Source organism: Indicator indicator, chromosome 30, assembly GCF_027791375.1.
Source record: "Indicator indicator isolate 239-I01 chromosome 30, UM_Iind_1.1, whole genome shotgun sequence".
In the NCBI taxonomy this organism is placed as follows: domain Eukaryota; kingdom Metazoa; phylum Chordata; class Aves; order Piciformes; family Indicatoridae; genus Indicator; species Indicator indicator.
Window position 1 is genome coordinate 13,394,906 of NC_072039.1, and position 23,956 is coordinate 13,418,861.

General features: G+C 50.1%; 1 protein-coding gene across 1 annotated transcript in view; it reads right to left on the reverse strand.

Moving 5' to 3' along the window:
• The window catches only part of ZZEF1 (zinc finger ZZ-type and EF-hand domain containing 1), a 90,063-nt gene that overhangs the window by 10,757 nt on the left and 55,350 nt on the right, over window positions 1-23,956 (reverse strand). Inside the window, exons 36-49 of the mRNA XM_054394387.1 lie at window positions 21,422-21,684; window positions 19,071-19,243; window positions 17,935-18,079; window positions 16,923-17,062; window positions 16,218-16,495; window positions 14,871-15,045; window positions 13,653-13,785; window positions 12,731-12,927; window positions 12,006-12,125; window positions 9,549-9,737; window positions 8,813-8,913; window positions 6,990-7,125; window positions 4,773-5,132; window positions 1,031-1,174 (exon numbers count right to left, since the gene is read on the reverse strand). Coding sequence (XP_054250362.1) covers window positions 1,031-1,174; window positions 4,773-5,132; window positions 6,990-7,125; window positions 8,813-8,913; window positions 9,549-9,737; window positions 12,006-12,125; window positions 12,731-12,927; window positions 13,653-13,785; window positions 14,871-15,045; window positions 16,218-16,495; window positions 16,923-17,062; window positions 17,935-18,079; window positions 19,071-19,243; window positions 21,422-21,684 — 2,554 coding nt within the window. The remainder of the gene's footprint in view (window positions 1-1,030; window positions 1,175-4,772; window positions 5,133-6,989; window positions 7,126-8,812; window positions 8,914-9,548; window positions 9,738-12,005; window positions 12,126-12,730; window positions 12,928-13,652; window positions 13,786-14,870; window positions 15,046-16,217; window positions 16,496-16,922; window positions 17,063-17,934; window positions 18,080-19,070; window positions 19,244-21,421; window positions 21,685-23,956) is intronic.

Below are 23,956 nucleotides of genomic sequence, written 5' to 3' on the forward strand. Positions count from 1 at the left end.
TGGAGGAAAGGGTAGGAATATTTGCTCACTAAAGCCCTGAACCATTTCAGAAGCTGACCTGTTGCTGACAGGTGTGGAATGCACCTCTAGGTTATGCATGTTTCCAGGATCCCATTAGCACCAGACCCAGATGCCTGACAGAGCAGATTTCCTTACAGGGCAAGGCCTCAGGCATAGAACCAAATCCACAGGCTTTGGAAAAAGCCTTGAAGATCATTAAGTCCAACCTTTACCCCAGCACTGCCAGGTCACCACCAAACTATGTCCCTCAGCACCACATCTCCATGGCTTTGAAAACCTGCTGGGCAGCTTGGGCCAGGCTTTGACAAATGTTTTGGGGAAGCAATTGTTCCTCATGTCCAACTTAAACTGTCCCTGGGACAACTCAAGATAGTTTCTTCTTGTCCCATAAGTTGTTCCTTGGGAGAAGAACCCAACCCCCACCTGGCTCCAGCCTCCTTTCAGGGAGCTGCAGAGAGCAATGAGGTCTCCCCTCAGCCTCCTCTTCTCTAGACTGAATATCCCCAGCTCCCTCAGCTGCTCCTCCCCAGCCCTGTCCTCCAGATCCTTGTCCAGCTTTGTTGCACTTCTCTGGACCTGCTCCAGCCTCTGAATGTTCTTCTAGGAGTGAGGGCCCCAGAACTGATCCCAGGATTTGAGGGGTGGCCTCACCATTACCCAGCACAGGGGGACAATCGCTGCTCTGCTCCTGCTGGCCACACCATTGCTGATCCAGGCCAGGATGCTGGTAGCCTTCTTGGCCACCTGGGCACAGCCTGGCTCATTACCAGCTAGCTGCTGCTCAGCACCCCCAGCCCCTTTCCCTCTGGGCAGTTTCTAGCCACTCTGTCCCAACCCTGGAGCATTGCAGGGGACATCAACCTTTTCCACAACAAGACTGCAGAGACACTTCCCAGGTGCTCCAAGCATGAGTCCCATAGATATAGACATGGAACACAGTAAGACTTCTGCTCTGCCCACCATGATGTTTCTCCTGACCCCCCCTGCAGTGCTCAGCAGCAGAACCGACCTCAAAGTTGGTGTTGTTGTTGTAGGGGTGTTTGGATTCGCGCATCTGCACGGCCATGCCCGGCTCCTCCATGAACTGGCAGGCTGTCAGTGCCATTGTCCCCAGCATGCCCTCACTGCACCCATGCAGGACTTTCTGTAGAATCTGGGAAGAAGCAGAACATCCCATGAGTACCATCTGCTCCCAAAACAACACTTACCAGCCACGTCTGGATGACTGACGCGACTCATGTCCAGCCACACAACAGTTTGGAAGAGAGTCAAGCTATAAGTAAGAATGAGAGAGAATTGTTTGGGTTGGAGAAGAGCTCCAAGATCGAGTCCAACCATCACCCCAGCACCACCACGGCCACTAAACCATGTCCCCAAGCGTCACTGAACACCTCCAGGGATGGGGACTCCACCACCTTCCTGGGCAGCCCGTTCCAATCCCTGACCACTCCTGCAGCAGAGAAATGTTTCCACCTCTCCAACATAACCCTCCCCTGGCACAATTTCAGGTCATTTCCTTTCCTTCTATCACCTGAGACTAGGGAGAAGAGCCCAATCCCCATCTGGCTCCAACCCCCTTTCAGGGAGCTGTAGAGAGCAATAAGGTCTCCCCTCAGCCTTCTTTTCTCCAGACCGAACACCCCCAGCTCCCTCAGCTGCTCCTCCCCAGCCCTGTTCACCAGCTTTGTTGCCCTTCTAAACAAGCCCAGTTCACCAATGATGACTGCAGGTCTGCTCTGGAGATCTTCAAAACCCATCTGGACATGATCCTGTGTGGCCTGCCCTAAGTGGTCCTGCTTTGCAGGGGCTTGGACTCTATCTCTGGAGCTCCCTTCCAACCTCTAGCACTCTCAGATTCTCCCTAAGTGCAGAAGACTTTATCCTGTTGCAGATTTTCCAGTCTTTGCCTGACAAAAACATGAGAGCTGTTAGCTATATCTCTTTCCCCAAAGCAAGGGTAATGCACAACTAAAGCTGTAAACTAAAGAACCTGAACAGGCAGAACAGACACCTTCACAGACACCTACAGCTCTGGGCTGGTATAGAATTTCAGCTGGGTTAACATCCAAAACACCCGAGTCTGGGTATGAGAAGGAATGGTTGGGTTTGTTGGGTGGGGACAGTTTCTGGAAGCAGTGGATGCAAGAGCTGTGTCTTCACAAACAAACGTGTTGTGCAATCTTGCAGCACATCATCATCATCATCATCATCATCATCTATTTATTGTTCTTATTATGTTCTGATAACTCTTTTCAGTGAGGGTGGAGAGACACTGGAGCAGGTTGCCCAGGGAGGCTGTGGATGCCCTCTCCCCAGAGGTGTTCAAGACCAGTTTGGCTGAGGCCTTGAGCAACCTGAGCTAGTTGAGAGGTGTCCCTGCCCATGGCAGGGGGTTGGAACTGGATGAGCTTGAAGGTCCCTTCCAACCTCAACCATTCCATGAATCCATGAATTCAGAACAACCTGAGTTTCCCCTTTTTTCTTATTTTCCAAAGGCTCACAAAGCCTGGAGGGGCAGGATTCCAGTGTCAGGGCTTTCTCCAGGCCATTCCAGCCACCTGCTACCTCTCTTTGGCTGCCATTTCTTAACTCCTACAAAGTTCATACTACAGCAAAAGATCCATCTCCAAATCAGCCAAAAAACAAGTTATTGGGGAAAACAAGTTCCAAACCCAAAAGCAGCATGTGGCATAGCTTCTGGCTGTGCCTTCTGCCTCCACAGGCTTGCAGAGCAGCCCAAGGCTACACTTCAGTGTTTTTCTTCTATCAGCTCACCCTGCAATGTTCTCAGCCTGCACAAACACCCTGGGGCCATGTCAATGACACTGTGTCAGCACCCAGTTCTTTGGGTTTGCTTTGGACCTGCCAGTTATTACCTTAACCTGACACTCCTTTGTTTTCTTACTGGGAGGACCAGTGAATCACACTGGCTGTCAACTTTCATATGCTGCCTACTGGTTTACAAGGACATGGAAAGAGGAACAGACCTTGGCACTACCCTTCCTTCTCCCTCATTGCCCCCACAGAGCAAAGATCCAGGATGAAGAAGGCTGCTTGGTTCATAGAATCACAGAATGGGTTGGGTTGGAAGGGAATACAAAGCTCATCCAGTTTCAACCCCCTGCCATGGGTAGGGACACCTCCCACCAGCACAGGTTGCTCAAAGCCTCATCCAACCTGGCCTTGAACACCTCCAGGCAGGAGGCATCCACAACCTCCCTGGGCTACCTGTTCCAGAGTCTCCCCACACTCACTGGCAAGAATTTCTTCCTCATCCCCATTCTCAATCTCCCCTCTTCCAGTTCAAAGCCATTGACCCTGATCCTGGCACACCCAGTCCTTGCCCAAAGTCCCTCCCCAGCTCCATTCAGGATGCTCTAAAGTCTCCCTGGAGCCTTCTCTTCTCCAGGCTGAACTGCCCCAGCTCTCCCAAGCCTGTCCCAATAGCAGAGGTTCCCCAGCCCTCTGACCATCTCTGGCATCCTCTGCACCTGCTCTAGCAGCTCCTGTGCTGAGACACCAGAGGCGGACACAGTGCTGAAGGTGGGGGTCTCATAAGAGCAGAGCATGTTCCATGCTTTAATCCTCCCTGCACTCTTTTTCAGACCTCCTCCAGCTAAACTCTGTACTCCTATTTTTTTTAAGGTGAGATGTGGGAGGCAGGTCACATGTTGGGAGTCCAGAGGAGAGCAGACTGTTGGTTCAGTGCACCAGAGTGATGCCTTCTGGTTTGTTTTTAATTCCTTTTTGAAGATTCTCAGCACCTGATCTTCTTCAAATCCTGTGAAGCACTGAGCTGACATTTTCATCACAACATTCCATTGACATCCCCCATGGCAGCAGTCACCTCATCAATGGAGGAGCAAACATCACAATCTCCACATGGCTCTCACAGGAAGCAGCTTTCCAGCAGACTACCTCTGGCACCAAGTTCTCTACAAGATTTATTTCTCCATACAGCTCCCTCCTACCTGAGTTTTAATCCTAGAATCATGGAATTGTTTTGCTTGCAAAACCCTTTAAGCTCACCCAGTCCAACCATTCTGCAGCTTTGCCAAGCCTGGTGCTAAACCATGACCCTCAGCACCTCCAGGATGGGGATGCAACCACCTCCCTGGGCAGCCTGTGCCAGGCTTTGAGAACCCTTTCAGTGAAGAAGTTTCTTCTTATGTCCAACCTAAAGCTCCCCTGGGGCAACTTGAGGCCATTTCCTCTAAGTTCCTTGGGAGAAGAGCCCACCCCCACCTGTCTCCAGCCTCCTCTCAGGGAGCTGTAGAGAGCAATGAGTCTCCAGACTGAACACCCCCAGCTCCCTCAGCTGCTCCTCCCAAGCCCTGTTCTCCAAACCCTTACCAGCTTTGTTGCCCTTCTCTGGACCCCCTCCAGCCCTCAATGTCCTTGGAATGAGGGCCCTGAACTGAACTGATGTGGCCTCACCAGTGCTGAGTACAGAGAGACAATCCCTGCCCAGTCCTGCTGGCCACACCACCATGGCTGATCCAAGGCAGGATGCTGATGGCCTTTGTGGCCACCTAAGTGACAATTTGGAGCTCTCTCCACAGAGCCAGGTTTCCCATTACCCAAACCAGTCCGTCAAGGCTCTGACAGACTTCTGCTGTTTCTTTTCAGAACTCATTTAAATTTTGGAGTTCCCATTTACTTTAAAAAAGAAAGTGCAGTATTTGTGCTCAGCAGAGGCTCATGGCAACAGGCACAGGGCCTGTCCACATGGAGCAGTGAGATCCACTTACTTTTTCCCACAGCTGCTTTTCCTCCAGCTGCATAAGCATGTCCAGGATGTATGTCATGTGGGCTGGGCCACTAAGATCCAGGATTTCTTCACTGATTGCCACGTCATCTGGCCACTCAGCCAACAAGGATGCCAGCACATGCCTGGCATAGAGCACAGCAGTGGCCTCATTGACACGATACAGGTAGTCCCTGACAGCCCTTTTGCTCCTGGAGTCCAGCTCCTTGTGCAGCAGGATGGAGCTCTTGGTGCGGCGCTGCTTGGCGTAGCTGAGCTGCAGGTCGCTCTCTGTGTTGGTTATCAGCTTCTGGGCCACTGGGTTGCTTTCTTCTGTGGCTTTGTCACAGAGCACAGGCTTCGACTGCAAAAAAAAGAAGAAATGCAAGGTTGAAAATAGGCTCTCAACTTATCTCCTTACATCAGGGTACCTGACCTGTCCCTCAGGCTGCAAGCTAAACTGACAAATTAATTTGTCTTCTACACATGGAAAAATCAAATGCAAAGAACAGAGCAGTCAGAGCTCTGACACCCAGAGGGGCAGAAACCCTCAGAGAGACTGCTTCAGAGAACTATCATCATAGCAAGGCTGGAGTTGGAAGGGACCTTAAAGCTCATCCAGTTCCAACCCTTGCATGGGCAGGGACACCTCCCACCAACCCAGGTTGCTCAAGGCCTCATCCAGCCTGGCCTTGAACACCTCCTGAGAGGAGGCAGCCACAGCCTCCCTGGGAAAACTGTTTCAGTGTCTCCCCACCCTCACTACCAAGAATTTCTTCCTAATGTCCAATCTAAATTTACCCTGCTCCAGTTTCAAACCATTGTTCCTCATGCTGGCACTCCCAGCCCATGTCAAAAGTCCCTCCCCAGCTCTCCTGGAGCCCCTTCAGGTACTGGAGGCTGCTCTAAGGTCTCCCTGGAGCCTTCTTTTCTCCAGGCTGAACAGCCCCAACTCTCCCAGCCTGTCCCCATAGGAGAGGTTCTCCATCCCTTTGATAATTTTTGTAGCTTCCTCTGGAGCCCTCTCCAATAGTTCCATGTCCTTCTTGGAAAGCTGGGGGCACCAGGCACAAGACACCTGGCACTCCAGGTGGCGTGTCAGAAGAGCAGAGGGGCAGAATCCCCTCCTTGTCCTGCTGCCCACACATCTTTTGATGCAGCCCAGGCCACAGATGCCTTCTGGGCTGTTTCTGCCAACACATACATCCATGGCTCCACAGAGCAGTGGAAACAGCACTCAGAACTCCAACCAGAAGCATTGATTTAAGCTGACCTACAGGGGTAAAGCAGCCAAGTGCTCCATTTGTGACATGGAGTGAATCAGGTTGGGAGGAAACTGTGGAGATCCTCTGGTCCTTAAAGCTGAACCAACTTCAAAACCAAGGCTTTTGCCCAGGGAAGTTTGGAGAATTTCCAGAGGTAGGTATTTCACAGCCTCTCTATAAACTGTTTAAGGCCTATTTCCCATCTTGTAATTATGTGAAACTACTTCAGGAAGCCCCTGATCACTTTGCTGTGCAACTGAGAGAGCTCTGCTGGTGATAGCACACAGCCAGGAACCAGCAGCCACAATAAAGCAGAGCTGTGGGATCATGCTGGTATGCAAAACCTAAAGCGTGCAAGCGCAGGGTCTGCTCCACAAGAGACATCCTCTGCTTCCTAGTTCCTGCTGAAATTACTGCAAGATAACAACAAAATGCTAAAGCAGTAACACTGAGGAGATAAGCTTACAGGAATCAGATACAATCTCTCTTGCAGAAGGAGAGGAAATGACAGCCTGCAATCAGAGCTGACCTGAGACTCAAATTCTCTCATTTCCTTAAGGGAGAAATTCCAGAACCACAGCATGGTGGAGTTGAAAGGGACCTCTGGAGATCATCCAGTCCAATGCCCACTAAAGCAGAGCAGCTTGACCAGGATCCCAATGGCCAGGGGGGTTTGGAATCTCTGCAGAGAAGGAGACTCCGCAACCTCTCTGGGCAGCCTGATCCAGGCCTCCAGCACCCTCACCCCAAACTAGTTTCTCCTGCTCAGATGGAACCTCCTGGGTTCCAGTTTGCCTTGCCCCTTGTCCTGTCCCTGGGCACCACTGACAAGGGTCTGGCCCCAGCCTCTTGACGTCAAACGTTAAAAAAACAAATGATAATCCCAGGTTTGAAGCTGCTGAACAGAACTGACTGAATGACTACACAACTGCTCCTCTGTGTGGAGCTTCAAGTACCAGGCATGGCAAGATGATCATATCTGTGTCTACAGCTTTTGAGCTCTGCTCCTCCAGCCTCAGGCGCTTGCTGGGCTGCCATTTCTGAGCCAGTGTCCGGATCCTCTCGTCTGTTGTGATCACATCTCCATCAAACCTTCAGAGAGGCAAAAAGAAACAAACAGCAAAACCACAAATGTGTTTGGAAAGTAATGCAAACTACATTAGTCCTAAATCAGTCCAATTAAATGCAAATAAAATCTTCTGTTTCAGGATTCATTAAACTCTACCTATTTTTTTAGAACCATGTTTTAGCTGGACGAGACTTTTCTGACCATTGAGTCCAGCCACTATCTAACTTCATCAAGTCTGGTGATAAACCATGGCCCTCAGCACCACATCTCTATGGCTTCGAAACCCCTCCAGGGATGGAGACTCCACCACTGTCCTGGGCAGCCTGGGCCAATCCAGACAACCACTTTGAGGAATATATTGTTTCTCATGTCCAACCTGAACTTCCCCAGGTGCATCCTGAGGCAGTTTCCTCTCATCCTGTCTCTCAGTCCTTGGAGGAAGAAACCAGAACCTGCCTGGCTCCAGCCTCTTTTCAGGGAGCTGTAGAGAGCAATGAGCTCACACAGTAAGCAGCTTTCCAAGTAGACTGCCTCTGGCACCAAGTTCTCTACAAGATTTATTTCTCCATACAGCTCTCTCCTACCTGAAAAAGTTTAAATCCCAGAATCATGAAATTGTTTTGCTTGCAAAAGCCCTTTAAGCTCATCCAGTCCAACCATTCCCTAACTCTACTAAGGCTGGTACTAACCCATGGCCCTCAGCACCACCTCTCTGCTTCTTTAAAACCCCTCCAGGGATAGGGATCTAACTACCTCCCTGGGCAGCCTGTGCCAGGTTTTGAGAACCCTTTCAGTGACAAATTTTCTTCTAATGTCCAACCTAAAGCTCTGCTGGGGCAACTTGAGGCCATTTCCTCTAATCCTATTGCTTGTTCTTTGGGAGAAGAGTCCCACCCCCACCTGGCTCCAGACGCCTCTCAGGGAGCTGTAAAGAGCAACAAGGTCTCTCCTCAGGCTCCTCTTCTCCAGACTAAACACCCCCAGGCCCCTCAGCTGCTCTTCCCCAGCCCTGTTCTCCAGACCCTTCCCCAGCTTTGTTGCCCTTCTCTGGACCTGCTCCAGCCCTCAATGTCCTTCTTGGAGTGAGGGGAACATAACTGAACCCAGGATTCATGTTGTAGCTCACCAGTGCTGACTACAGAGGAACAGTCCCTGCCCTGCTCCTGCTGCCCACACCATTGCTGATCCAGGCCAGGATGCTGAGCACACTGCTGGCTCATCTTCAGCCTCTGTCAACCAGCACCCCAGGTCCCTTCCTGCTGGGGCAGACTTCCAGCCAGTCTGGCCCAAGCTGCACTGTTCTGCCCAGTCCATGCTGATAGTGACAGCACAGTTCTCAGGTGATGACTCCCTTCCCTGGTCTAAGGAGTCAGAGGTTTGAAGGTCAGACAGCTGCTCATTTCTGTGAGGACATGGTGGCTCCAGGACGTGCTTTGATTACTAGAAGCCCCATGTAAGCTCTCCATTCTTCTTCAGCTGGGATAATTTAGGCAGAGTGGATCTTCAGATGGGAGTCACCATCCTGACAAGAAGGTGCAGTGTTCCAGAGTGGTGGTTTCCATAAGTACACCTCAGTGGAGTTTAGTTCCTTACTTTGCCACACATAAAAAGCAAATCACACCCTTGGCACAGGTGTACAGCTCCTCTTCCATTTCAGGTTACCACCCACATCTAACGTTGACTTTCTGCTGGACCCAGTTTTGCACCTACCTCTTTTGCACTTCCAGGAAAAAGGAATCTGTCCTTTTCATCTGGAGCTCATACATGGCTCGGAGGATGTGGAGAGGTGCATTCAGTGCATCGTGTGTCATCTGAGGAAGGAGACAAGGAAACCAGATGACAGGAATCAGGAAGAGGAGTTGAAGGCTGACCCAGGTGTCATCGTCCCACTTATATACGTAAAGAATTAATGAACATCCGGACTAGTGAAAACGCAAAGTGATGGAGCAGAAAAGCTTGACAGTGATTTTGCAGTGTTAATTACTGTGGTTCCAGTTTATTTCCTTTAGGTAATCACAGAATGGCTCAGGTTGGAAGGGGCCTCAGAGATTATCCAGTTCCAAACCTCCCTGCCATGGTCAGGGACACCTCTCAACTAGACTCAGCTGCTCAAGGGCTCATCCAGCCTGGCCTTAAACATCTCCAGCAGGAGGCATCCACACCCTCCCTGGGCAACCTATTCCACAGTCTCACCACCGCTGCACTGAAGAACTTCTTCCTCAGGTCCAGTCTAACCCTGCTTCAAACCATTCCCCCTTGTCCTGTCTCTAAACACGCTCATGAAAAGTCCCTCTGCAGCCTTCCTGTAGGATCCCTTCAGCTCCCGGAACAATGAGCTATTGAAATCACAGCCCTCCCACACTGTACATTCAGAAGGAAACCAGCTTCATAAACTACATTTTATGTAAGTAGCAAATTCACAAGAGCCAAAAATAATTTTAAGTACCAAGAAGCATATTTTGGTTGCTTCATCCAAACCCTCAAGAGGATCAAGTTTGTTCTGCTCTGTATCAACAGAACCAACAACAGGTTGCTCCACATCTTGATCTTGTTCCCTTTCTTCCAGCTCAGTGTCCTCACGTTCAGCCAGGGAGCTGATCTCTTTCTTTGAGGAATACAACATGATTGACAAGATCTGCAGAGAGAAAAGACAGCACATGGTGAGACAGCTGGGGGCTATTTCTGGATCTGCAATCTGCATTTGCTAAGAACATTTTAAGACTCAGAGAGGGCCATTCTGAAAGATCCTAAGAAAAAAATAAATCCAAACCCTAAAGCCAAACCATTGCCCTCGGCACAAGAGTCACACAGCTTCACAGACTGCCTTGGGCTGGGAGGGACCCTCAAAGGTCATCCTGTCCAACCCCTCTGCAGTCAGAAGGGGCACCTCCAACTGGATCAGGCTGCCCAGGGCCACATCAAGGCTGATCTAGAATGTCTCCAGGAATGGAGCCTCAGCCACATCTCTGGGCAGCCTGTTCCAGTGTCTCCCTAGCTTCACTGTGCAGAGCTTCCTCCTGATGTCCAACCTAACTCTGCCCTGCTCCAGTTTCAAACCATTGCCTCTCACCCTATCCCCACAGGCCCTTGGGAACAGTCCCTGCCCAGCCCTCCTGTAGGTCCCCTTCAGATATTGAAATTCAGCTCTAAGGTCTCCATGGAGCCTTCTCTTCCCCAGCTCTCCCAGCCTGTTCCTGTAGCACAGGTTCTCCAGCCCTCTGATCATCTTTGTGGCCTCCTCTGGACTCACTCCATCAGGTCCATGTTTCTCTTGTGTTGGGGGTCCCACAGATGGACACAGCACTGCAGGTGAGGTCTCATTAGAGCAGAGCAGAGGGACAGAATCCCCTCTCTCAAGCTGCTGGCCACCTTCAAGGCTGCTACAAAATCAACTCATGTGATTAGATAAAAGTGTAAAAAAATGAAGAAAATAATGATTGAACCATTTCAGAACTTGGGAGGATTCTTCAACAAGTACAGAGCAGAGGTGACTATCCCCAAGAAGCTGGTCATGTCCCTACAAACTTCTCCTTTGAGAACATCCTCTGGCTCCAGCACAGCCTACAACAGCAGTGCCCAGCACAGGGTGTAAAGAATGTTGCAGACTGCCTTGGGACACAAACCCTTATGTCACTTGTGTGCTGAGGAACAAGGCAGGCACAGCTATGGCAAGAGGCTTTAGTGCTCAGGGCAGAACATCCATCTGGTATGGTGCTGCCCAAAGGGAAGGGAGGTGAAACACCTTTGAGCCAGGAAGATCCCACATCCTGCATTCAGGTCTGGGCACCACAGTGTAAGAGACACATTGAGGGGCTGGAGGGTGTCCAGAGAAGAGCAGTAAGGCTGGTGAAGGGTTTGGAGGGCATCATATGAGGAGCTGGGGATGTTCAGTCTGAAGAGGAGGCTGAGGAGAGACCGCATTGCTCTCTACAGCTCCCTGAAAGGAGGCTGGGGGCAGGTGGGGGTTCACACTGACGCACCAGGCTGAACAGCCCCAACTCTCCCATCCTGTCCCTGTAGCAGAGGTTCTCCAGGCCTCTGATCATCTTTGTGGCCTCCTCTGGACTCACTCCAGCAGTTCTTTATTAACCTGACTGCATTTGAAAGAAATTTGGAAGATGAGGCCTTAGCCTCCTGCTCAGAGGCCTTTAGGAATTTTATTTGGACTGTTCTTGAGTTTAAAAACTAGTGACTAACCTTGGAGGAGAACATCACATCCACAAGGTAGTGCTGACCTGCAGTGTGGGGAGATCTGCACATGGGCATGGCCTTTCTCAGGGTGTCTGAAGTGCTGGAGGACAAGTGTGGCTCAGCTTGGTTGTTGGTTATGTTGTATCATAGCTAAGAGTGGTGTCCTATGGGGACAGGCTGGGAGAGTTGGGGCTGCTCAGCCTGGAGAAGAGAAGGCTCCAGGGGAGACCTTAGAGCAGCCTTCCTGTACCTGAAGGGGCTCCAGGAAAGCTTAGAGGGACTTCTGACAAGGGCTGGGAGTGACAGAAAGAGGGACAATGGCTTTGAGCTGGAAAGGGGGAGACTGAGACTGGAGATGAGGAAGAAATTCTTGATAGTGAGGGTGGGGAGAGACTGGCACAGGTTGCCCAGGGAGGCTGTGGATGTCTCCTGCCTGGAGGTATTCAAGGCCAGGCTGGATGAGGCTTTGAGCAACCTCGGCTGGTCAGAGGTGTCCCTGCCCACAGCAGGGGGTTGGAACTGGATGATCTTCAAGGTCCCTTGTAGCCCAAACCATTCTACGGTTCTCTGATGATGGCCAGAGGAAGGTAGATGCAGGGATGCATTAGATGCAAGGATTCATTAGAAATACTCGAGACTTTCTTCACAGAAGGGCAGTGCAGTGCCATCACCTTTCATGCCACTGTGTCAAGCCTGACAGAAGTCTTCTTACCTCCAGGTCTCTCAGAAGCCAGGTCTTGCTGAAGCCAGTTCCTTTGCTACATTTCTTGACTAGAAGCTTGAGTAAACCAGACTGAAGAAAGGCAGCTTGGACCTCCTTAAAGCCATGAATCTACACAGAGACAGACATACAAGTGAATGAGTGAAAAGGGAACATTGCATCCCATGGCTTCAGATTAATTTCCTCCTCAGATGAATCAATGTTGGCAATATTCTCATGTCCCTAACTCCCCTCAAAATACAAATCCCCATTTCAATTACCTTGGGAGTCCCATCTCTGACATATACCTAGCAGTAACTGGGTATCTGTTGTGCTCTGATAGTTGAAGAAAGCCAAGATCCCCTCTTCCAATACGTCAGGAGTAAAAGCAGGGCCAAGTGAACTTTACTCCAGGAAGGGTTATCCCTAGAAATTTCTTCTTCAGCCTTGCTGAATGGTCAGCCCTCAGAGAGCAAAAGCAATTCAGCTCCCACCTTGGCCTCATAAATGCTCATTAAAGCTTAGAAATATTTTCAGCCCCCTACAGAGAGGGACTAGAAGGAGCCAGTTATGAGAGAAATGACTTTGTGTCAGCTTCCGAACTGGATCAGTCAATACCCAGGGTCCTGCAGTGCAAGTGGAACATGAACTTCAAATTTTGGATTCATTCTCTGGAGGTCACTTCCAACCCCCAGCATTCCATGATTTATCCACTACATTCCACGTGTCAAAGATACCTTAAGCGTCCTGTAAAGCCCTTTTAGAGCCAGTGACAAGACCCAGGTGGCTTCCACTGCCTCAGCATAGCTGCTGTCCATGGTGGTTTGCAGAAGGTGTGTGGATATAAGGACAAAGTGCTGGAGATACTGTCTGAGCTGGGTCTGGGGATCGCTGCCTTCCTGACCACACTTGTGAATTAGCTGATAGTCCTTCACTGCAGGAGAAAAACAGCATATGAGATGCCCCCTCCCCGGAGGTGTTCAAGGCCAGGCTGGACAAAGCTTTAAGCAACCTGGGCTAGTGGGAGGTGTCCCTGCCAATGGCAGGGGGTTGGAACTGGATGAGCTTTGAGGTCCCTTTCCAGCCCTGACAATTCTAAGATTCTATGATTTTAAAGCCTCCACTCCCAGAAATGCACCACAGCGAACGTGGAGCTTGGCTAACTTCAAACAAGGTGAAACACAGCAAGAAAATTCTCTCTGGTGCAATGAACAGGACCCAGGAGTCAGCATATTGCTCTGGGCTTTTATTGCTGTTTTCTGGAGTTTTGGTGCCACAAAGTAGGTTATTCTAAAATACCCAGATACATCTGCTGGAGGAGAAGAGGGAGGAGAACCTCTCTTTGCCTGCTGGCCACAGTCTTCTTTATGGACCCCAGGACACCACTAGCCTTCTTGGCCATGAGGGCACATTGCTGGCTCATGGGGAACTTCCTGTCCCCCAGCACTCACAAGGTGCTTTTCTGTGGAACTGCTTCCCCTGCTGCAGGAGGTTGTTCCTCCCCAGGGCCAGGACCCTGCACTTGCCCTTGGTGAACTTTCTGAGGTTCCCTCTGCCCAGCTCTGCAGCCTGTCCAGGTCCCAGATGTTCTCATGTATCCCTAACAACATTGCAGGAAATGCTCTGTGATTCTCTGACAAAACACAAACTTCACAGTACCTGTTTTCCTCTTTCTGGTTTTGATGTCCACCACAACTGCCCTGTTCTTCTCAGTGAAGTGCTTCAGGATGATGACGTTGTGAGGCTCGTTGGCGTTGTCCATGTACACAGAGCGAGTCCCCATACACAGCACCTGAAATCGCAGCAGAGGTTTGCTATGATTTGGAAGAGTTCTCTGCAGACACACAGGCACCTCTGACAAGGGTTACATTTGCTTCTGTTTGGGGGTGTAATTTCTTAGGTGAACAATCTGCTCACTGCCAGGGATTTGCAGATCTTCAGACAATGGCAGCTCACTTCTGCTACAAACAATCCGAGATGTGCCCTGGGTTGCATTAAGAAAAGTGAGAGCAGCAGGACAGGGAGGGGATTCTGCCCCTCTGCGTGGCTGACATCCTGCCTGGAGTCCTGTGTCCAGTTCTGGTGTCCCCAACAGAGAAGGATATGGAACAGCTGGAGAGATGATCAGAGGGCTGAAAAACCTCTCCTGTGGGGACAGACTGAGACAGCTGGGGCTGTTCAGCCTGGGGAGGGCTCCAGGGAGACCATAGAGCAGCCTAGGTTGTACAGGGGCTCCAGGAGAGCTGGGGATGGACTTTTGACAAGGGCTGGGAATGACAGGACAAGGGACAATGGCTTTGAGCTGGAAGAGGGGAGGCTGAGATGAGGAAATAATTCTTTCCAGTGAGGGTGGGGAGACACTGGCACAGGTTGCCCAGGGAGGCTGTGGGTGCCTCTTCCCTGGAGGTGTTGAAGACCAGGCTGGATGAGGCCTTCAGCAACCTGGGCTGGTGGGAGGTGTCCCTGTCCATGGAAGGGGGTTGGAACTGGATGATCTTTGTGTTCCCTTCCAACCCAACCCATTCTAGGATTCTATGAATCTAAACAGCCAGCTGCATAGGCAATGTGTCCGTTAGGACTATCAAGACTGAGCTTGGATTGCTTTGCTGGTAGAAGAAGCTCTTTTTGATACTCAGATGTACTCAACTGGTTTTCTCGTGATAGTTCTAAGCAGCACTGGAAGAAATCCAAGGCACAGCCAGTGACAGCCTTCTTCACGAAAGCTGAGTGTGCAAGTGGGGAGATGCGAACTCCGATACCACCGGCTTTGGACAGCTTAGAATGACGTCCCCAGGTGATGAAACCCAAAGTCTTTACAAACAGACGCCTCAAAGCTCTAACCATTTTCATTTCCTTGAGTATCCACAGACCACTCACCTCAGGAAAGCCCACCAGCACCAGCAGAGTGAAGATGTTGGTGTGCTTCAGCTGGAAGGGCAGCTGCTGGATGCAGTGCTTGGTGAAGGCGGCGATCACGTCGTGCCACTGCACGCAGGCGTTCAGCGCCCGGAGGATGTCTGCCATGGAGCTGGCCCAGTCCAGGCCCACCCGGCTGCAGACAACAGCAGGCTGCGTTAGGAGGGCTACAGACAGAAAGGGCCTGCAGTCCCAAATCAAAGTGTGCCTGAAGATTTGTCACCTTTCACTCCCAAATCTAGTTTAGGGCTCAGGGTTTTTCCTTTGCCCCACAGGAGCTGCTTTATTGCTCACCTGCTACCTGCTCTCCCTCACTATGTCTGCAGATGGCAGCGAGCTGGGTGGTTGTGTCCATCTGCTAGAGGGTAGGGAAGCTTTACAGTGGGTTCTGGACAGGTGAGACCTATGGGGCAAGGCTCATTGGATGAAGTTCAACAAGGCTAAGTGCCAGGTCCTGCACCTGGGTCACAACAACCCCATGGTGAGGTACAGGCATAGGGATGTGTGGGTGGCAAGGTGCAGCTTGGAGAGGGACCTGGGACTGTTGGTTGGCAGTCACTGACCATGAGCCAGCAGTGCCCAGGTGACCAAGAAAGCCAATGACATCCCGGCTTGGATCAGAAACAGGGTGGCCATCAGGGACAGGGAGGTGACCATCCCCCTGTGCTCAGCACTGCTGAGACCACACCTCAAGTGTTGTGTTCAGCTCTGGGCCCCTCACTCCAGGAAGGACACTGAGGAGGATGGAGAAGGACCTGGAGCACCTGGGCTACGAGGAGGGGCTGAGGGAGCTGGGGGTGTTCAGGCTGGAGAAGAAGCAGCTGAGGGGAGACCTCATTGCTCTCCTGAAGGGAGCTTGCAGTGAGGAGAGGGCATCCTCTTCTCCCTGGTAGCAAGTGACAGGAGCAGAGGAAATGGTTCCAAGCTGCACCAGGGGAGGCTCAGGCTGGATCTCAGGAAATATTCTGCACTGGAAGGGTTCTCAGACATTGGAATGGTCTGCCCAGGGCAGTGCTGGAGTCACCATCCCTGAAGGTGTTTAAGCAGTGTGGGGGCCTAGTGCTTAGGAACATGGTTTAGTGCTGACCCTGCAGTGACGGGTCAAAGGTTGGACTGGATGAGCTTGGAGGTCTCGTCCAACCAGATCTGTGATTCTGTGACTACACAAATAATAATCTAGAGAGATTGGCCTCCTTGCTCTAAAGTCTGAGAAAGTCCTCTGCTTCACTGATGCTCCATGCATGGGGTGAACATGAAAGAAAATGAGAGTCATCAGGGAAGAGCTAAGGGGTTAAAGAGAGGAAGCACCTGTCCAAACACACAGCCCCCAGGCTGAACAGAAGGTGAGTTGTCTTCCAGCCCTCTGGCACTGTAGATCCATCTCCCGCAGCGAACAGATTGTGCTTGGCTGAGAGGACTTTAGCCACTGCAGCATCCACTTCTGCAGGCTTCAGGCGCAGGATGAGCTGGCCCAGCAGGCCCAGTGTTAAATGGTAAGTTTCATTTAGGTGGCCAGCGTTTGAGATGACCACCTGAAACATCAGGGGAAGGATCTGTTCCAGGTTGATCAAAGACATTGTAGAGCCCTATATAGAAAAAGAAAATCTCCATTAGGTTGGGCAAGGAAAGCAGGGGTTGAGGCCAAGTCCAAGCACACACAAAGCTTCTGTCCTAATGAGACCAAAGGAAATGAGAGACTGGGACCCTGCTTCAGTGGTTGACCTGTTAAGCTGACCTAACACAAACCTAAGCTGATGATTTACACTTTGCAGATGTTGAACAGTTCAGAAAGACTGCTTCACAGGGAAATTAAAACTCCCTTTCCTCTCCCCCTGCCCAGGAACAAGCCCTCACATCCCCCAGCCATGTGAAATGCCTTAAGACTTCCCAACTTTATACTGTATAACCTGTAAGCAACAAGAACCATTCTCCCATAGTTAACTGGCTATGGATTCATTCATGTTATCTGTGACACCTAGAGACTGACCCAGACTGAAGGCAAAATGAACTAACTGATTTGAAAGGTGGTAACATAGCTGCCAGGAGTCCCAGGATCCTCTTCTGAGAGCACTCAGCAAAAACTTGTTCTTGGCTAGGTAGTAAAAGCTTCTCTGCTTGCTTCTGGGTAGAATCCTCCAAGAGGCAGTCATCTGCTTTGAAAATTCAAACAAAGGAACAAAATCCCTCAGATGCCATTAAAAATAAAAGAAAATCAGTGACAGCAAGTCTTTGTAAAAGATTATAAAAATGGACAAAGATTTACAGCTCTAATAAAAACAGAAGAAGGAAAGTGTCAGTGACAGATCCATCTCACCACCTCTACAGCGACAGAGTCACTTCTGGTTCCCAGTAGGTAAGAAAAAGTATTGTGCTACACCAAGAAGAACCAATCTCCATCCATGGATATACCTCAGAAGAACTCATGCAATGGTTTGGGTTGGAAGGGACATTGAAGACCATCCAGTTCCAACCCCCAGCCATGGGTAGGGACACCTCCCACCTGCCCAGGTTGCTCAAGACCTTATCCAGCCTGGCCTTGAACACCTCCAGGGAGGAGTCATCCACAACCTCCCTGGGCAACATGTTCCAGTGTCTCCCCACACTCGCTATGAAGAATTTCTTCCTTATGTCCAGTCTCAGTCTCCCCTCTCTCAGCTCAAAATCATTGTCCCTCATCCTGTCACTCTCAGCCCTTGTCAAAAGTCCCTCCAAATCTTCTGGAACCCCTCAGGTACTGGGAGGCTGCTCTAAGGTCTTCTCTTCTCCAGGCTGAACAGCCCCAACTCTCCCAGCCTGTCCCCATAGGGAATTCCACTCCCATTTGTAGAATACTTCAAACCAACTACAAGGTAGCAGCTGTTCAAAGCAGTACCTGTGGCAGGATTTTACAAAGCAAAGCAAAAATTTGTTTGGATTAAAAACATTTCCAAAAGGGAAAAAATGGGTTAGGACAAACACCACAGCTTGTCTGCTTTGCATGTGAATGGAGATTTGTGTGACAGGGAAAAGAAGAAATGACTTGTACCTGTTGGAGCAGCAGCATCCACAACTATGTCTGACTCTGGGCTCAGAGTATCTTTCTTTGCACAGACAGCTTTGCTTTCACTTCCTTGTTTTTCTACTTTATCCCCTGCAGGAGACTGGATTTCAATTTGAGTATCTCCTCTCCCCTAAAAACAGAACAAAGGCAATAAAAATTAAAACAAAACTGAATATCTGCAGAAACCACCACAGAAAGCAGCAGCCACTCATCTGCACTGGCCACACATTCTGCTTCCAATAGCACAGCATCGCAGAATGGTTTGGGTTGGAAGAGAACTTAAAGCTCATCCAGTTCCAACCCCCTGCCATGGGCAGGGATACCTCCCATCAGCCCAGGTTGCTCAAGGCCTCATCCAGCCTGGTTTTGAAAACTTCCACAGCTGGAGCCTCCACAACTTCCTATCAAAACTGTTTATTGGTTAAGAACTTCTTGCTCTGTCCATGTCTCAAACTCCCACACAGTGAAATGGATTTTGCTGTTTTGCCCCTGTCTCAGTGCACAAATTTATTTCACCGGAACAGTTTTATACAGTGCAGGAAACTTTCTTCTACCTAAAGTGTGCTAACAACGAGGGGAAATCACAGGACTTCCAGATAAAAAAAGTAATCTTTGTCCCTTCCTTCAAGGTTTTCATGTAGCAGTTGGAAGCACATAAAGCACCACCTGTGTCTGCGATCAGCTGGATCCAAAACATGAACCAGCCAACAACTGGGCCCTTGCCCCCCAATTTATACCTACAAATGGAATCATCACAGAATCATGGAGGTTAGAAAAGACCTTCAAGATCACTGAGTCCAACCATAACCCAACTCCCATGAGCATAAACCGTGTCCTGAAGCACCACAGCTTCTTCAACACCTCCCGGGATGGGGACTCCACCACCTCCCTGGGCTGCCTGTTCCAATCCCTGACCAGTCCTGAAGGAAAGAAACTGTTCATAACATCCAAGCTAAACCTCCCCCAGGCACTACTTAACCCCATTTCCTGTCATCCTAAGGCTAGTCACTTGACAGAAGAGAATCACTCTCCATTCTTTCAGCTACACATGGCAGGACAGGATGGTGAAGCTCTGAAGATCACTCATAGCCAGCAGGGGTCCTGTAGGTGACAGCACTTACACTGCAACACAGCAAAGAGCCTGTGCTGAGTTTCTCCTCTCTTCCCTTCACTGCTTTATCACCAGCAGGACTTTTTGGAGCAGCATCTGTGGGAGGACTGACTGAAACAGTGTCACTGTCAGAGAAGGATTCACCTTCTGGTAGCATGAAGAGGAGAGCTAAATTCTTCACACCTGAAAGTAAGAGAGTCATAAAAGCCGGTGAGCTGTGGAGTGGTGAGAGGGGCAAAAAGCAGAGTTGGAGTGTTTGAAAAGAGAACTGAAAACTTCCCTCACACTTCTGAGTATCAACTCCAGCAAAAGATTCACAGATTCATAAAACAGTTTGGGTTGGAAAGGACCTTGAAGATCAGCCACTTCCAACCCCCTGCCATGGACAGGGACACCTCCCACCAGCTCAGGTTGCTCAAGGCCTCATCCAGCCTGGCCTTGAACACCTCCAGGGAAGGGTCAGACACAGCCTCCCTGGGCAACCTGTGCCAGTGTCTCTCCACCTTCACTCTCGAGAGTTTCCTCCTCATCTCCAGTCTCAATCGCCCCTCTCCCAGCTCAAAGCCATTGTCCCTCACCCTGGCACTCCCAGTGCTTGTCCAAAGTCCCTCTCCAGCTCTCCTGGAGCCCCTTCAGGTACTGGAATGCTGCTCTAAGGTCTCCCTGGAGCCTTCTCTTCTCCAGCCCCAACTCTCCCAGCCTGTCCCCATAGGGGAGGTTCTCCAGCCCTCTGATCACCTTCATGGTCTCTCCTCTGGACCTCCACTAGACCTCCACCGGAGGCAGCTTTCCAGGAGGGGTCTCAGCAGAGCAGAGGGGCAGAATCCCCTCCCTGTGCTGCTGCTCTCCCTGTTTTGGATTCAGCTCAGCACACAGCTGCCTGCTGGGCTGCCAGTGACCACTGCTGACTCATGGAGAGTTTGTCACCAACTGACACCCCCAAGGTCTTCTCCTCCAGGTTACTCTCCAGCCACTGCTCACTCAGCCTGGATTTGTGCTTGGGATTGCCCCAACCCAGGTGCAGGACCTTGCACTTGACCTTGTTGAACTTCATGAGATTGGCTTGGGCCACCTCTGCAGCCTGTCCAGGTCCCTTTGGATGGATCCCTTCTCTCCAGTATGTCAGCCAGACCACACAGCTTGGAGTCATCTGCAAGCTTGCTGATGTCCCCTGTCATGTTAATTCTGTAGTTCCATTACATACCAGTAACATTTCCCACCTCACAAAGCTACCCCCAGGGCAGAAGTCTGAACAAAGAGTTAGAGACATCTCCAAACAGTGTAAATTATGAAAAGTAAATGAAATTTGTCTTTGCTTTTAACCTTTTGACCAGATAAATATAATCCAAACGGCTGAGATGATGAGTATACCAATGGATTTGGTGGTGGTGGCTTTTCAGCTCTATTGGAGCTGCTCAAAAAAACCGAACTGTCAGTGAAAGGACTGGAACATAAGTCTAGAATTTTTGATTCACTCAGCACAGGTCTTTGTTGTACCACCTCCTTTTCTGTAGGTTTCACAGAATGGTTGGGTTGGAAAGGTCCTCCAAAGGTCATCCAGTCCGACCTCCCTGCAGTCAGCAGGGACATCTTCCACTAGATCAGGTTGCTCAGAGCCTTGTCCAGCCTCACCTTGAATAGACTTCAGGGATGGAGCCTCAAGCACCTCCCTGGGCAACCTGTTGCAGTGTTCCAGCAGCCACATGGTGCAGAACTTGTCTCTCATATCCAATCTAAATCTGCTCTTCTCTCATTTCAAACCATTGCCTCTCATCCTGTCCATGCAGGCCTTTGCAAACAGTCCCTTGCAGCCTTCTTGTAGCCCTTTCAGGTACCGGAAGGCTGCTCTTAGGTCTTCCTGGAGCCTTCTCTTCTCCAGGCTGAACAACCACAGCTCCCTCAGCCTATCCTCCTTTCCAGACAAATAGGCATCACCCCCAGAAACTTCACCTTAGTTATAATACAGGATAAAGAATTCCTTCCAATAGATGCAGAATACAACCCCCCCAACATTTCCCACCAACTTATTTGCTTCCTTCAAGTCCTTCAGGTGTCAGCAACATGTTAGTAACAGGACACAAACCTGTACTGACCGATCCCTTTACAACATCCAAGATGGAAAAAGACCCAACCACCCAAGAGCTGCCAAGCTGTCTGCAATATTTATGTAAGCAGAAGATTCATTGTCTCAGAACCCTATTTCTCTTATTCCAGGGACCCTGAGCACCACTTGCTCTGCATCAGCTCTCTCCATAAACAGTTCTCAGTGAAGGACACAGCAGCTTCCCCTTTCCTTTGGAAATGTCACAGGGAGCAATCCCAGGCTCAAACCATTATTTTGAGAAGGAGGAGCTGACTCACCTTTTCCATGCTGTGCTTTCATCAGGCAGTCTCCAATGAGCTGTATGCACTGATGCTGCAGAACTCTGGCATGGCTGAGGAGCTGTGCCTCGAGCTTCTCTCCATCTGCCTGCTCCGCAGCGGCCAGATCCGCACTGTAGAGGGTAAGAGCCGCGAAGAGCAGCCAGGAGTAATTGTGCAGGTAGGGCTGGATGAGGCGCTGCCGGTCACTGATGCGGATGGTCACCATGGGGTACACTGTGATGCTGTGTGTGGGCAGGTGGCTGAAAGACACAGGGAGATGGTCCAGAACTGCAGCCACTCTCTTGCTAAAACACAGACCCTTACAGGAAACAAGGCAAACCCCAGTACATCCCAGAGGCTCAAACCGGGGGCCTTCAAATGCTGGAAACTGACCTGACAGGACTGGAGCAAACAGCCTCAAGTTGCCCCAGGGAAGGTTTAGGGTGGACATGGGGGACTGCTCAAAACGTTTTTTCAAGGCCTGGCCCAGGCTGCCCAAGGCAGTGGTGGAAACCCCATCCCTGAAAGGGTTTCAAAGCCATGGAGATGTGGTACTGAGTGTCATGGTTTAGTGCTGGGTTAATAGCTGGACTTGATTTTAAAGATCTCTTCCAACCCAAATGATTGCATGATTCTGTGACTTCAGCAGTGCTCATTTAACAGAGCCTGAACTGGAAATGGACCTTTTAAGAACTCTGGTGCCAAGGATCTTCCTTTTCTGAAGCCCACGTTGTCTACCCACAGCACTGTCCATTTCTTCTATCAGTCAGGGTGGGTAACTCTCCTCTGCAGTCTTCCCAGCCGTGGCTAGAACCCCAGAGCTGCTGAAGTCACCTCAGAGTCTGGGGTAGGTTTTCAAACTGCATGGATTTCTGCTGAACTGCTCCTATAGATCTGCTCTGCTTCCCCAAAGGTCACCAACTAGACGGCCTGATGTCAGATGCAGCCTTGTAGGAAGCAACATAGAATCAGAAGATCATAGAATGGTTTGGGTTGGAAGGGACCTTAAAGCTCATCCAGTTCCAACCCCCCTGCCATAGGCAGGGACACCTCCACTATACCCAGTTGCTCAAAGCCTCATCCAACCTGGCCTGCTCCACAGATGGAGCATCAATGACTTCCCTTGGCAACCTGTTCCAGTGTCTCTCACCCTCTGAGTAAAAAGGTTGGTTGGAAAGATTTTAGGACTTCTTTCCCAGATTTCTTTTTGATCAGCACTATTTTAATATTTTCTTACCACAGTAATTTAGGTTAGAAATGACCTTTGAAATGACTGAGTTCAACTACTAACCCATCACTGCTAGTCCCACCACTAAACCATGGCCCTCACCCCAACATCTACACAACTTTTAAATATCTCCAGGCATGGTGACTCAGCCATGTGTGTGAGGTGACAATCTTTGCTGTCATGCAGACTGTTAGAACTGCACTTTTTGGTCTTTTATCATAGACAGGAACACAAAGTAGGTAGAAATTCACAGATTCCCAGAATGCATTGGTTGGAAGGGACCTTAAAGATCATCCAGTTCCAACTACCTGCCATAGGCTGTGTCATGTCAGGGCCGTACCACGGCCCAGTACAAATCCAGACAAGCCTTAAGATGTCTAGACAAGGTCCCTTTCTCTCCCCTCCTTCCTGCAGAAAAACAGGGCAATGTGGGAAAAAGAACAAAGGGGACAGCACTCCTGCCTGTTCTGGTAAACAAGATGTTTATCTGGGGTGAGAGCACATAAGCTGATCACTGCTTCCCCAGATACAAGGTCTTTGCTTCTGCCTTCTATGGCTATAGCCTGGCAGAACACCTTGCCATTGGGTAGCTACATGTTAGCTTCAGTGCCCCATTGGACCAATCGATCTCTGGCAATTTGTATATATACAAGTGGCTAGGTAGTCAGCCTTGCTTTGCCTTGCTTCAAACCTTGCTTCAAGCCTACTTGGACCCATGTCGTAGAAGCTGCCTCGAGTTGCCCTGCCCTGCCTTGAGTGCCTGGTCCAGAGCCTGGGATGTAGCTATGAGCCATACACAGCAAGCTGGAGAAGCCACAAGCTTAGCAGTTGGATCTGCCCAGCCTGCTTCCCCTTGACACCAAACTCGTGCCATGCCTCAGTTTCCCCAGAAACCAAGCCCTGCCGTCCACTGCAGCCAGATCAGCCTGGGACCACACAGGAAACTAACACAGCAGCAGCAGCAGCATGCCCGTGTGGGTAAAACTAGCTGTGAGTAATTAGTTCATTGCCCTTTGGGTTTAACGGTTCTTATTGAGCCTCCCCCGCTGTAATCTAGCGCTATCTGCTCTCGGGAACTTTCTCTTTCTGAGTTGTTGCCTCCTAAATTGCATTGAACTATTTGTATTTTGCCCTAAGACTGCATATTCCTACTGTAAATATATCTTCCAACCATACAACGATCCTATTAATGAGTTTTGGCATATTTTTATTAATAAAGGGTTACTATTTTTATTAATACCCGTTTGCCATATCGTTTATTATTGTTGTGAGGGTAATTAACAAATAATTCCTCCCCTTGATAA